This window comes from Oncorhynchus clarkii, chromosome 21 (assembly GCF_045791955.1).
Source record: "Oncorhynchus clarkii lewisi isolate Uvic-CL-2024 chromosome 21, UVic_Ocla_1.0, whole genome shotgun sequence".
Taxonomy (NCBI): domain Eukaryota; kingdom Metazoa; phylum Chordata; class Actinopteri; order Salmoniformes; family Salmonidae; genus Oncorhynchus; species Oncorhynchus clarkii.
Window position 1 is genome coordinate 14,008,019 of NC_092167.1, and position 14,270 is coordinate 14,022,288.

Here is a 14,270-nt window from a genome sequence, read left to right on the forward strand (position 1 = left end):
CTATGTTTAAAGGGTGTAGCTTTGACTCTTTCCTTTCCTATTTCTCTACATATTAGGAGATGCAGTAGTGACACGGTACAGAAGTGGAGTTGGACACAGACATAGTAGACAGACCATGCCCAGAACAGTGTACAGCACAGGCCAATCCCTGATGAGGGAACCCTCACATTGGCCAATAGCAGCCGTTTCCTAATCAGGGACAGCAGAAAGACCTGCCCTCTTTTGAAACCTTCCGGCCAATTAGGTAGTCAGGCAGAGACACGTTGGAGGATGACGCAAGGCCGGTAGGCACAGAGCTCGATTTATGAGAATTCAATTGTTGTGAGAGAGATGAGGTCAGATAACAGTTTTGTGTTCCTACAACTCACAAAATCCTGTCATGCTATTTCTTGTTGAAATGTTTTTCATTATCATGGGCACCATAGAATTTTGTTGTACAAATTTGATTGACAAATTAATTTTTTCCGAAAGGTGATGAACTGTCACATCATCTTGGGCTACCAAGTAATATACATAGACACACCTTGATGTATATGTACCATGTTTACTGAGGACACCATAGTGAGTTGTCACCTGGGGATGAAATCAACTGTACTATGTGTAAAACAAGGAACAAACACCAGAGAGGAAAAGGAGAGATTGAGAAAGAAAAGGAGAGATAGAGAGAGAAAAGGAGAGAGAGAGACAGAAGAGGAGAGATAGAGATGTGAAACGTGGGGTTGTGTGAAACATTACGACATCAGACAGCCACTGGAACACGACAACAACAACAACAACAACAACAACACACACACAGAGACGAGTATTAGGAAAAATGGTTTAATATCGGAGACAGAAGCAAGTAACTGCATCACACAAGAACATACGTTTACAAAAATAATTCGGACTGCTTCAGCTACACAGTTAGTTCACCGGGGACAGAGAAACCAGAAACATCTCAACAGTTAAAAGCAAAAACCTCTAATTAGTTTATCTTTTAATTAAACTAATACATTAATCCACTGAAGGTGACTAAATATTTATATTCCTAATTGTCTTATCATGTAGACGTCACAATACAGAAGTTAAATGAAACTTACCGTTTTTTTGTTTTGTATAGACAAAACGGCTATAACCATGTATAAGCCAAAAAGAAACCAACACTCGCCTAACCCCTCTTTGCGAAAATAACAACACCGAAGTAAGGAAAATTAAGGAGTTAATTAATTAAAGAAACCAAGCCAAAGTTCTTCTAGAAAATCGTATATTAAAAGACAACGTTCTTGATGCCAGCTATAAATCATACTCGGGGAACCAGTCAACAAAGGTCAGGCCACATCATGAGGCCAGACAGGTTTGTTTTTCTAATAGGTTTTTTTGTTTCCTTTAATCTCCAGTATAAAAAGTTTCACTGGTACAAAATGCATAAGTACAATCATTTGTAGAAATAGGAAAGCCTGCATTTTTTGTACTTTTCCAATCCCATCCAATGACAGATTTCGAAGTGTTGTCAAACAAACATACATCACGCTTACAGAATCCACTGAAATGCACTGACTTTGGCTTCTCTCAAGACAATACTTAAAACTATTGAAATCCTTTAGAATCAAACAAAATGATATTAATCTACAGACAACAAGCTCTTTACGGCACAGAAAGAGAGAGAAAACAAACATTCCCCCCCCAAAACTAGACATAATATGCCAAAATGCAAAGAAACTACAAGTTGTTTTTTTCCTTTAAAATGTAATTGTTTGATAAATAGCACTTTAGATAATTAAGAAAGAAAGAGAACAGAGAACGGAACAGTGACAAGATTGAAAGATTACAACAAGCATCGGTGATGACAGCCCCTGAGATGTGAGGCACTCAACAGACATTCCTGTCTAACGGTCTGTCTGCGGAGGACACTCTTGTGCTTTTTCAGAAACATCTAACAGACTGCAACTTCAATCAGACTACACTGTGCCAACCCGTGGTGTGTGTGTATGTGTGAGTGAGAGATTTGGGAATTGGGGGATGCTTAAGTTTTGTAAAAACACACACATGTCCATACATTACCATCTCCCAAAGTATAAGTAGTTGGCTAAGGGTGGAACCCGAAAACCAAAGCCTCTACGCCTGCAACTCATTATGCTGCACCGTGAGTTGATGTAACTCTGTTGTCTGTTTATGTTACCTAATGTATTTAGAGTGCAAAGATGTTCCTCACAGATAGGATTCCTGAAGGGTCTGAGGCCTAATAGGGCAGCTGTCTTATAAGGAGACTACGATCAGCTCACGTTAATGACAAAATGATCTATTAACACTGATATATGTGTCGTATGACATATTGACAATCCTGATTACTTTTGTGCAGGTAGTTAGAGCTGTTTTTATGGCATTTGGGGCGGCAGGGTAGTGGTTAGAGCGTTGGGCTAGTAACCGAAAGGTTGCAAGTTCAAACCCCCGAGCTGACAAGGTACAAACTGCCTGAACAAGGCAGTTGTTCCTTGGCCGTCATTGAAAATAAGAATTTGTTCTTAACTGACTTGCCTAGTTAAATAAAGGTCAAATAAATAAAAATGACTCATTACTGCTTTAGGAAATGTCAATTTGATATGCTATGGACTCAACTGAAGTTTGGCCTCTTGGCTGAGACTGTTGTTTTGCTGTCTCTAGTTTTATTTCCCCTGTCTGCACTTTACGAACCCTCCTCCATTTGGCTCGGTATTTCAAATAAACCTTGTTATTCTGTAAAAAGACGATGAAACGGATAACAACAAACTGTTTTATTTTCCTTGGTTGTCAGTTTGAGAGCCACACTAAATAAGAAGGTGGCCATTTTGCCTCTCTACTCTGCGTTGTGGGACAAAATGGTGACACGCTTACCCAGAGTTGGAGAAGCTGGAGGTACAGTACAACACAGTACACTTAGACTTGGCAAACACCACCTACTTACATACAGATGTTTAGATCCGATTAGACAAGTCTTTCGATACAACACTCCCTGGTTAAGGCGACTGGTGAGTTTTTGTATAAAATAGTGCTGCGTTTTGCAGACCGTAAACTTGGTTTCCAGGGAAGGGAATCGGGGCAGTTTTACAGAATACTGAGACTGACGGACAGACAGCATTGTGTCATGTAAACGGATTGACTATGAGAATCTTGACGTAATACTTTGGCATCTCAACACTGTTTTGGCCAGTTACACTACATTACACAACATTTACAACAGGGCAAACATATTTTTGTAATAATGGTGTAATTACCAATACTGGTACATGTCCATATGAAACTGTCAACTGAAGAAACAACAACACCAAACAGCTGAAAATCATTCTGTACTATCAACGTTGTTTTATCTGGATCTGGGGAGGGTTTGAGGCTTGTGTGGGAAAGTCTTGCCCTTCACTTACCTCATGTAAGCAACGCATTCATGTTGTTTGAGGTGACACATACATGACCAGCAAATAACGATGCCCCTTCCCAGTCTGTAGCAACTTCAACTAAACACTTGCCCTTGATTTAGTTTATAATGAGAGAGACGAAGCTTAAAATAAGGCTTGACATTTGTCAAAGCGAAAGGATGAAGCGAGAGTGTTTGGAGAGAATGTGAGTGTGAGTGTTCATGTAAGGGCTTGTGATAAGGCTTTGCAGAATTTTCTGTATAATGGCTCATGTGAGAACTGTGTGTGTGAGTGACATGTTGATAGAGAGAGCGTGTGAACAGCAATGTAAAGACTGGTGGGCAGGAACATGGAAACTGGACTGTAGAGGCTCTCACACTCAGGGGCTCTCATACACAACAACAAAGTAAAGTCAACTGTGAGGTCTGCGTGTGTGTGTGTGTGTGTATGTGTGTGTGTGTGTACACGTGCTAGTGTGAGTGTGTGTGTATATATATATATATATATGACACATGGGCACTTTTTACATCTTTACATAGAAAAGCAAAACATGAACAGTTTCAGGCAACAAGACCACAGAATAGCAAGTTAACAAACTCTTTTTTAAATCTATATTTTTACATATGAGGGATCCATACAAAACACTTAATAAAATACCCATGTTATCAAATAATTTGACAAGAAATACACTGACGCGCTATAGACAGGATGTACCTTCAAGTTTTGGCACTAAACTCCACCGACCTCTTTTTTTTCTTTATAAGAAAAGAAAATCACATTATAATGAACAACAAAACACATCTAAATATTGTTTCCCACGATAGAAATAAAATGATATTAACATTGATGCTTCACAAGCCGACATGTTATATATATATATTTATATATTCATATATATATATATTTTTTAGGAATTTTATATAGCTAATTTACCCAACAAGAAATTTAGCAAATCGGGACTGCTTAAAAAAAAAAGACAAAACAATTATAATAGTATTCATATGAAAGGCTTTGTCTATTGTTCAAGTAAACAGATTTTTTTTTTAGTCTTCTCTTTTAAAACATGAGACACTTAAGACCGTTAGACTTGTAATGAAACCAAAACTAAACTCACAAGAAGCACCAACGTTAACGCGGGTTACAGGCATTTTCCTTTTTTTTTTCGCTCTATAATTTAAACAGTAGAAAATATAGGTCATTTCTTTATCATGTGCATTTAAACCACGGATTGTCTATCTGTGAGTCAGTTCAGCAAAAGGTGACACGTAGGTAGCATTTCTCCCCCCAAACAGGGCAAGTCTTTTTTTGTTGACATTTTTGTAATACCTTAAACTACTCTAGAAAAAAGTGGTTCTATATATACTTTAATGAGAAACAGAGCCACTTAAAATGGCCTTATCAAAAAACTTTACACTGCCTGAAAAATGTAAAAACAATTACAGAGCTCTGAGAGAGTCTAATATTGATCAGACAGTTTTTATTCAGAACTGTTTGGAAGTTGTCTATTTTTCATGGACACCGACAGTGTCTGCTTCTGGCCTCATATTGCTAGTGGAGCCAGAAACAAGACAGCATGCCAATCCCTGTGCTGAACTTTCAAGTTTACTTTAACTGAAAAAAGGAGCAAAAAATGAAACCCAACATAAAAGAAGGAAACTAAACATAACTAAATGAATCTAAGGGAAATCATTTTGCCACGGGGTTTTTCTGTTTTTAAAAAGAAACGTTTTGTTTTTGTCTGTAAGAGTTCAGTCTTTTTGTATGAATGATGCTATACTTCTTCACATTGATTCGCTCCCCCCCCCCCTCCTCCCTCCCGCCCTCCTTCATCCACAATGTACCCCATCCACCCCACCTCCCCAAAATAGAACATGAGGTCACATGCAAAAAAAGTCCAAAAAAGGTCAAGCTAAGTTCAAAAGGTCAGTAGGCGGAGACCAGGTTATGATCAGGTGAGCTCAGAAAAGACATCAGAAAACAATGACGGGACGATGAGACTTTTTTGTATAATTTTGTTTTTGGACGCCAGGCCACAGAGACATGCTAGGCAAACGATGAGCTAACAGGCATGGAGATGGGTTCTATAGGAAGAAAACAGGGGAGAGGAGAGAGTTACACACAGGACAGAGAGCCAGGGCACCACATTACTACAGCATTAAAATCAGGGGAACAACAACAACAAACAACAAAACAACAATGCAAACCACCAGGCCATAATGGCAACACCACTCACTCACTACACAATTGGCAATTTTTTTATCTATCATTATTTCATTTTTTTTGTACAAAAATGATTTACAATTTGGATTAATACTAACAGACAAACTAACAGACAAACACACTATCACACACTCATACACAGAGCACCCAAAGTTATATCCATCAGTACCACATGCTTCTAGAGAGCAAGGAGGATGGATTGTAATTTGGGAGAAACTGTTTAAAAGTTTTTGTACAGTACAAACGAACGAAACATACACGTGAACAAAAAAACGAAACGCAAGGAAAGGTTGAAATTTGGCAGGTGAAGTACAGAGAGAGAGAGAGAGAGAGAGAGGTGTGTGACAGTGAAGGGAGGTGTGTGACAGTGAAGGGAGCACAGGCAGAGAGAGGTGTGACAGTGAAGGGAGCACAGACAGAGAGAGGTGTGTGACAGTGAAGGGAGCACAGACAGAGAGAGAGGTGTGTGACAGTGAAGGGAGCACAGACAGAGAGAGGTGTGTGACAGTGAAGGGAGCACAGACAGAGAGAGGTGTGTGACAGTGAAGGGAGCACAGACAGAGAGAGGTGTGTGACAGTGAAGGGAGCACAGACAGAGAGAGGTGTGTGACAGTGAAGGGAGCAGAGGCAGAGCGAGGTGTGAACCTGGCTCTGTTCTAGAGAATTCTACAGTTCCGAATTTCAGAAGACCACTCAACAAGGTTCTATTCTAACGGATTCTGTTCTTTGTAGGAGTCCAATAACTTAACGATAGGCAATAAATAAAATCATTTTTTTTCTGAGGCAGTAAAAATTTTGTATAAAAATAGAACTGCTTTTTTTACAAATAAAATGTACAGGCCTGTGGCTTTCGCTACTTTGAATTTCTTATTTTTATCTCTCAAGAAACATCAAGTATTTTCAGTTAACTTCCCACCCATACATGTTTTATCTTATAGCCTTCATCAGATTCTGGATGTTACTTTAAAAATGTTCTACACAATATCCCTTTCAACAAAGACCAATGTGATCTGACCCAGAAAATCATAAGTTTGCTAACATTGTTTTAGTGTGAAATAAACATTCTCCACATTAAGAAATGAAAATGACTGGAGTCCTGATAATAATGAATTAGAGGAGTATATGGGATGCTGTCGTTGACTGACTAACAGGTGAGAGGCCACTAAGTTTCGTTTTTGAACCCTTTGTTCCATGGTGTCTGTCAGCAGGCATCAGGGGTCAGAGAAGCAGCGGTGGTTGGCCCGGGAAACCAACACCAGGAGGTCAAGGGTCATGTGCATATCGGTGCGTGGTGTGTCAGAAATGAACCCTTTATCTCAGCATTTTATCAGGCCTCAGGTTCACAAAGAGAAAAAACGAAATCATATAGGTTCTGGTTTTTTTTCTTACTCTGTTTTTGGAGTAACGAAATTCTTCTCATAACAGTATATAAATAATCACGTAGAAAATTAAATATGTTTTACAACTGAAAAAGCTACCGATGATAGCTACTTTTTTTTTTTAAGTGGTACAAAATAAAGGTGGTAATGGAAGCATTCATGTGAAAGATAATACAAAACAATTATAATAGTAATAATAAATAATACTGCTGAACACAAAAGCTAAAAAAACGAAACAAATAAAACTCAAGGAGAAAGTGGTGTCTCCCTCTGGTGGTCAAATGTTGTCTCCCCCCTCCCTCCACTTCCCTCCCCCAGTCCCTGTGTAGAGGTCGTGGCTCGTATGGGGACTTACCCTAGCAGTGGTAACATGGGAGCAGATAGGCCCTAGTGCTAAGATCAGTATGGTTTGCTGTCGTTCTTGGAGCGCTTGAGCTGCACCTTCAGCCTCTTCATGCCGATCTGGAAGCCATTCATGGCCTGGATGGCTGCCTGCGCCGACACGGGATTGTCATAGCTGACGAAGCCTGGGAGGCAGAGAAAGAAATGGACCGGGTACAAGAGAAGAGAGAGGGAGAGCGAGTTAGAGAGAGAGAGAGGGTGCACTAACAGGAATACAACATGTCATTCATACACAGGTGTTGTGTGTTTTCAGTGTGTTTGTGCTGGTGGATGTACCGAAGCACTTGCTCAGGTTTGTCTGTTTGTCAATGAAGACTTTGGCAGAGACCACGTTTCCAAAAGGCATGAACATCTGCAGGATGTCCTGGTCCCCAAACTCCTGGGGCAGGTGGTAGATGAACAGGTTGGCACCTTCAGGCCCTAACAGGAGAGAGACATGGGACAGTAGCGGGTAAGGGTTAAACCCAGAGACATACAGAGTGAAGAGATTATAGAGAGTTAATGCATACGTCTTTATCCCACTATGCTCTCCCCTCTACCCTCAGTGCCCAACCTGTTTTCTGGCTACCCGTGGTTAGTATCGTTGTTGCATTAGTAATCTCACTAGAAAGCTTCTTGTGCCAGTTTGACTATTGCAGTCGGTTCTGGCTGTATTGGGAGTGCATACCTCTCTCCCAACACTCCACCGCTTGATTCCTTCTCTTCCCCCTCAACTCTCCAGAACCGCCTCCACCCTCCTGTCTCTTCCCTCCCCCTTTCCCTTCCCTCCGCCCCCTGGCTCCACCCCACGCCCACTGACCCTCTTTCTGGCTGCCGGCGGCACCTTGCTGCTGCAGCAGGGACTGGCTGTAGAGGGTGGGCAGGGCTGTGGCTGCATACTGCTGGATCCCTGAGTAGGCCTGTGTGAGCGCGTCCATGGTGCCCGCCGTGCCGTTGGTCAGCCCCGCGCCGCCCAGGCTTCCGTTCAGGGCCGCCATACCTGAGAGCATTTGAGCAACTTTACATAAAACCCAACAGTACAAAAAGAAGAGTGCACTTACTCATTAGAGCTCCACTGCAGGTTGTGTTTAATCACACACACACTTATTATACATACAGTACACACTCATTATACATACAGTACACACTCATTATACATACAGTACACACTCATTATACATACAGTACACACTCATTATACATACAGTACACACTCATTCACTCAACACACACACACACACACTTATTATACATACAGTACACACTCATTATACATACAGTACACACTCATTCACTCAACACACACACACACACACACACTCATTATACATACAGTACACACTCATTCACTCAACACACACACGATCACTCAACACACACACAATCACTCAACACACACACACACGATCACTCAACACACACACACACACACGCACACAAAAACACACACACACACACACACACACACACACACACACACACACACACACACACACACACACACACTCAGTATACATACATACACACTCACTCAACATACATACACACTCTACATACACACTCACTTACTTTACACTACCGTTCAAACGTTTGGGGTCACTTAGAAATGTCCTTGTTTTTGAAAGAAAATCAAAAAAAATTGTCCATTTAAAATAACATCAAATTGATCAGAAATACAGTGTAGACATTGTTAATGTTGTAAATGACTACTGTAGCTGGAAACGGCAGATTTCTTATGGAATATCCACATACAGTGGGGAGAACAAGTATTTGATACACTGCGGATTTCGCAGGTTTTCCTACTTACAAAGCATGTAGAGGTCTGTAATTTTTATCATAGGTACACTTCAACTGTGAGAGACGGAATACATTTTATTATTATTAAAAAAAAAAAAAAAAAAAGGAGAGACGGAATCTAACACAAAAATCCAGAAAATCACATTGTATGATTTTTAAGTAATTAATTAGCATTTTACTGCATGACATAAGTATTGCAAGTGTTATTTAATGAAGCTGCCAGTTGAGGATTTGAGGCGTCTGGTTCTCAAACTAGACACTCTAATGTACTTGTCCTCTTGCTCAGTTGTGCACCGGGGCCTCCCACTCCTCCTATTCTGGTTAGAGCCAGTTTACGAGATCTACAATTTCTTGGCAATTTCTCGCATGGAATAGCCTTAATTTCTCAGAACAAGAATAGATGACGAGTTTCAGAAGAAAGTCCTTTGTTTCTGGCCATTTTGAGCCTGAAATCAAACCCACAAATGCTGATGCTCCAGATACTCAACTAGTCTAAAGGCCAGTGTTATTGCTTCTTTAATCAGGACAACAGTTTTCAGCTGTGCTAACATAATTGCAAAATGATTTTCTAATGATCAATTTATCTTTTTAAAATGATAAACTTGGATTAGCTAACACAACGTGCCATTGAAACACAAGAGTGATGGTTGATGATAATGGGCCTTTGTACGCCTATGTAGATATTCCATAAAGAATCTGCTGTTTCCAGCTACAATAGTCATTTACAAGATTAACAATGTCGACACTGTATTTCTGATCAATTTGATGTTATTTGAATGGACAAAAAAAGTGCTCTTCTTTCAAAAACAAGGACATTTCTAAGTGACCCCAAACTTTTGAACAGTAGTGTACATGCATACATACGCACTCATTCACTCAACATACATACATACGCAATGTAAAACACATTTCAAAACATTTTGTACAGGATATGTAACTATATGCACAAAATATTTATTTAATCTGTCACACACACTCACACACATGCATAATACACTTGTTCTACACGTAATATACATTAAAACACATAACACAGAGGTGAATGGAGAGCCTGGCCTGACCCATGCAAACTGGAACACCACAGCAGAAACAAGCAGCCAGTCACTGAAATATCACCATGACAACATCCCTAGCCCCCCCCCCCCCCCCCCCCCCCCCCCCACACACACACACACACTGCACGACACGCACAAGACACTCAAGGCCTAACTTATGTGTTTAACATCCACACTTCAGAACCCGCTAGTGTACTCAAGATCCAATATCTCAATCTCCTCAATGGCGTCGCTCAATCTATCGCTCTCTGACGTTTTCACCACCCACACAGAGGAGAAATCACCTCACTACTGTTAGACCAATCAGACCCCAGACCAACAGTGCCAAACACCAATCAAACAGCACGTCCCTGGCATGCCCCCGTCCTTATTTGGCCATTTAGAAGGTAACGACGAGCAGCAAGGTAAAGAAGGACAGCTACACTTGTTAGTGTGGCTTCACTGCCTAGCAGGGCAACAGTCTGAGGGGATCGATATTCCCAAATGACCCGCCACCCGCCACCATCTGACAGAGAGGTAAACGATGACCACGGCGCTGGAAATTATAGGTCACTCATTTATTCAGGAATAATTGCACCGTTGACCTTTACGATTCAATTAAAGCCTAGATGTGCTTCAATGAAAGAAGGAGGGGAAAGGGGAGGAGAAGATTAATGTGCAACTGGCATTCTCATCGTGTTTGAGCGGAGGGGGGATTTATAAAGTGGATATGGCAACTGTAGGAGAAGCAGGACAAGGTCAGGGGAGAATATGTGGAGAATGGGCTGGTTTTACAGGATCTCTGCTGTCATAACAACCCTGATTAAGGCGACACACTTTGACTTTCCCCCAGAGGTGTAGCAGGACATGACAGGACAGACACTCAATGTGGCCAGAGAAACTCACTGCCATGGCCTGCTACGACTCTAATCATCTGATTAAGGCCACTTCCGTATTCTTTGTTATTTTCAGAATATTTTCTTCTCCACCTCTACTAAAAGGTTTTTCCTTTTTTAGTTGTTGAACAAATGAACCTCTACTTACACACGACATGTACACGACCCCCGCACAGACGTGAAGCGACAATATCAACAGCAGCACTCTTACAACAGGCACCACCCCGTGTGACACAACCAGGAAGCGGATGGGTTCATGAATAAATGGATGGATGTATTGGTAGCCGTGGTCTTTGTGAGGATGTGGTGGGTTAGGGGGGGGGGGGGGGGGGGGGGTGCAGCCTGGAGCATAAAGCCAGGCTGAACAGGTGATTTCTCAGGGAGGGGGCACAGAGGGACGCCACATGGCAACCACGGGCATAGTTTGAGGGTCACAGTGACAGATGTTTGGATCCGGGACTTGGGTGTAATTTGATAGTGTTTAGAGTACCGTCTATAGATCATTACCAGTATTATTATTCATGTTTGTAACACAGACTGGAGGTGGTTTCTAGATATGACGTTCCTCTGCAACAGCAGCGTATCCCTGTGTCTGAGTGATGGCGATGGTGGTGGTGGTGAGATGAGTGGTGAGCGGCCAATGGTCGGTGAATACTCACTGTTGACGCTACCTGCTAGTGCATTAATGTTGTTCAGACCCATGGTGGCGCCAGCCAGGCCCTGCAGAGTGCCCAGAGAGGTCAGAGAGTTCATGCCCGATGAGTTGGCTGTGTTGCCCGCTGTCGGGAAGAGAGGATACCAGGGGGAGGAGGAGGAGAGGAAGGAGTGGGCAAGAGAGGGAGGGAGAGAAAGAGGAAGGAAGAGCAAGACAAGCACGCGCGTTAGAGAAGTGTAGGCATCCAATTGGACGTTTTAGTGACATAAGCAACAACATCCTCCCTGCTCAGACAAACTGGAGCTGAGAGAGTGACAGGCAGGAAGTACATCTCTCTGCCCTCATTCAACACTGAGTGTCCTAGAGAAATGAGAGTAGCTCCCAGGTAACAGTGTACATATAAAGATCCCTCACACATGTGAATGCAGAGCAGGATGAACACAGTAGTTGTGGATGCGTGTTTAGCGATGAAAAGGTGAGGGACTCGGTCGTTTCTTCGTGAGGCAGTCGTGTAATGACCAAACCTAAAGCAGGCAGACAGGCAGGCAAGAGCGCAAGCAAGAGTGCCAGATAACCAACTAGACCCTTCACTAGACTCCTGTTCAGGATCCCACGGTATGACAGAGATATATCTCAGCAAACATTTGGCATGTTTTTTTTACAAGGTTCATTTAGCCCTAGAACGGAGACACAGGCACACACACAGACGCGATCGTGACACACACACACAGACGCGATCGTGACACACACAAACAGACATGATTGTGACACACACAGAGACACGATCGTGACACACACACAAACACGATCGTGACACACACACAGACACGATTGTGACACACACACACAGACGCGATCGTGACACACACACACAGACGCGATCGTGACACACACACACAGACGCGATCGTGACACACACAAACAGACATGATTGTGACACACACAGAGACACGATCGTGACACACACACAAACACGATCGTGACACACACACAGACACGATTGTGACACATAGAGACACGATCGTGACACACACACAGACACGATTGTGACACGCACAGAGACATGATCGTGACACACACACAGACACGATTGTGACACACACAGAGACACGATTGTGACACACACAGAGACACGATCGTGACACACACACACAGACACGATTGTGACATACACACAGACACGATCGTGACATACACACAGACACGATCGTGACACACACACAGACACGATCGTGACACACACACAGACACGATCGTGACACACACACAGACATGATTGTGACACACACACAGACATGATTGTGACACACACATACAAAAGAACAGATCATTAGGGACAAGAGCATGCCTAAGTGCTGAATCGTCCCTAAGTACAATGTGGGTGAATAACAATTGTCCCTCACAGACAGTCGTTTATTTGATTATCCAGAAAGTGTCCATATTCCAGTAGACATAATGTCCACACACCCCTCTAAGTCACGCTTACACTGCATCAGAAAGATTGGATATCTTAAAATAGACTTAGTACAAATGAAAAGCAAGACAGTCTCTCAATGGTAAATTGCCTGTCTTTATCAAATTGAAACTAATATTCAGTCAAAATGTCATTGACGGAGAGTGTTGCCTTTCATTGGCACTGAGCAGAGTCTGAGCATGCACTAATAATGTAGCTCTAGTATCCACAGAACACACGAGAGAGAGAGAGCGAGAGAGAGAGAGAGAGAGAGCGAGAGAGAGAGAGAGAGAGAGAGCAGAATTCACATTTTAACCTATGCTAAGCAGCTGGGTGAAAGCAGGGAGCAGGACAGGCAAAGGGTGATGGGTAACACTAAACAAAGCTCTTATTCACGCTCTGTTACTTGGCTACTCCAGAAAAGACAGCAACCAGGGAACTGGAGGAGCAAGGCAGAGAGGACAAGAGAGATGGTGAAGAGGGAGAGAGAGAGGACAAATGGAGAATGGAGTAAAATGAGTAAAGAGAGACAGGAGGGCAAAGAAAGAGAGAGAGAGAGAGAGAGAGAGAGAGAGAGAGAGAGAGAGAGCAGAATAAGAGAAAAGCAGAGAGAGAGAGCAGAGAGAGAGAGAGAGAGAGAGAGCAGAATAAGAGAAAAGCAGAGAGAGAGAGAGCAGAATAAGAGAAAAGCAGAGAGAGAGAGAGAGAGCAGAATAAGAGAAAAGCAGAGAGAGAGAGAGAGAGCAGAATAAGAGAAAAGCAGAGAGAGAGAGAGCAGAGAGAGAGAGAGAGAGCAGAATAAGAGAAAAGCAGAGGGAGAGAGAGAGAGAGAGCAGAATAAGAGAAAAGCAGAGGGAGAGAGAGCAGAATAATAGAAAAGCAGAGGGAGAGAGAGCAGAATAATAGAAAAGCAGAGAGAGGGAGAGAGAGCAGAATAAGAGAAAAGCAGAGAGGGAGAGAGAGCAGAATAAGAGAAAAGCAGAGGGAGAGAGAGCAGAATAATAGAAAAGCAGAGGGAGAGAGAGCAGAATAAGAGAAAAGCAGAGGGAGAGAGAGCAGAATAAGAGAAAAGCAGAGAGAGAGAGAG

General features: G+C 42.3%; 1 protein-coding gene across 5 annotated transcripts in view; it reads right to left on the reverse strand.

Annotated features, from left to right (window-relative positions):
* Nucleotides 1-5,235: 5,235 nt before the first annotated feature.
* Nucleotides 5,236-14,270, reverse strand: part of LOC139378617 (CUGBP Elav-like family member 2) — an 83,515-nt gene continuing 74,480 nt past the window's right edge. For 3 of the 5 annotated variants that reach the window (XM_071120941.1, XM_071120940.1, XM_071120938.1), the window contains 5 exons: nt 11,735-11,842; nt 8,169-8,348; nt 7,646-7,789; nt 7,323-7,494; nt 5,236-5,449 (listed from right to left, as the gene is read on the reverse strand). In XM_071120941.1, coding sequence (XP_070977042.1) covers nt 7,367-7,494; nt 7,646-7,789; nt 8,169-8,348; nt 11,735-11,842 — 560 coding nt within the window. In that variant the 3' untranslated portion in view covers nt 5,236-5,449; nt 7,323-7,366. The remainder of the gene's footprint in view (nt 5,450-7,322; nt 7,495-7,645; nt 7,790-8,168; nt 8,349-11,734; nt 11,843-14,270) is intronic. The other 2 variants (XM_071120943.1, XM_071120942.1) reach the window with 1 other exon arrangement.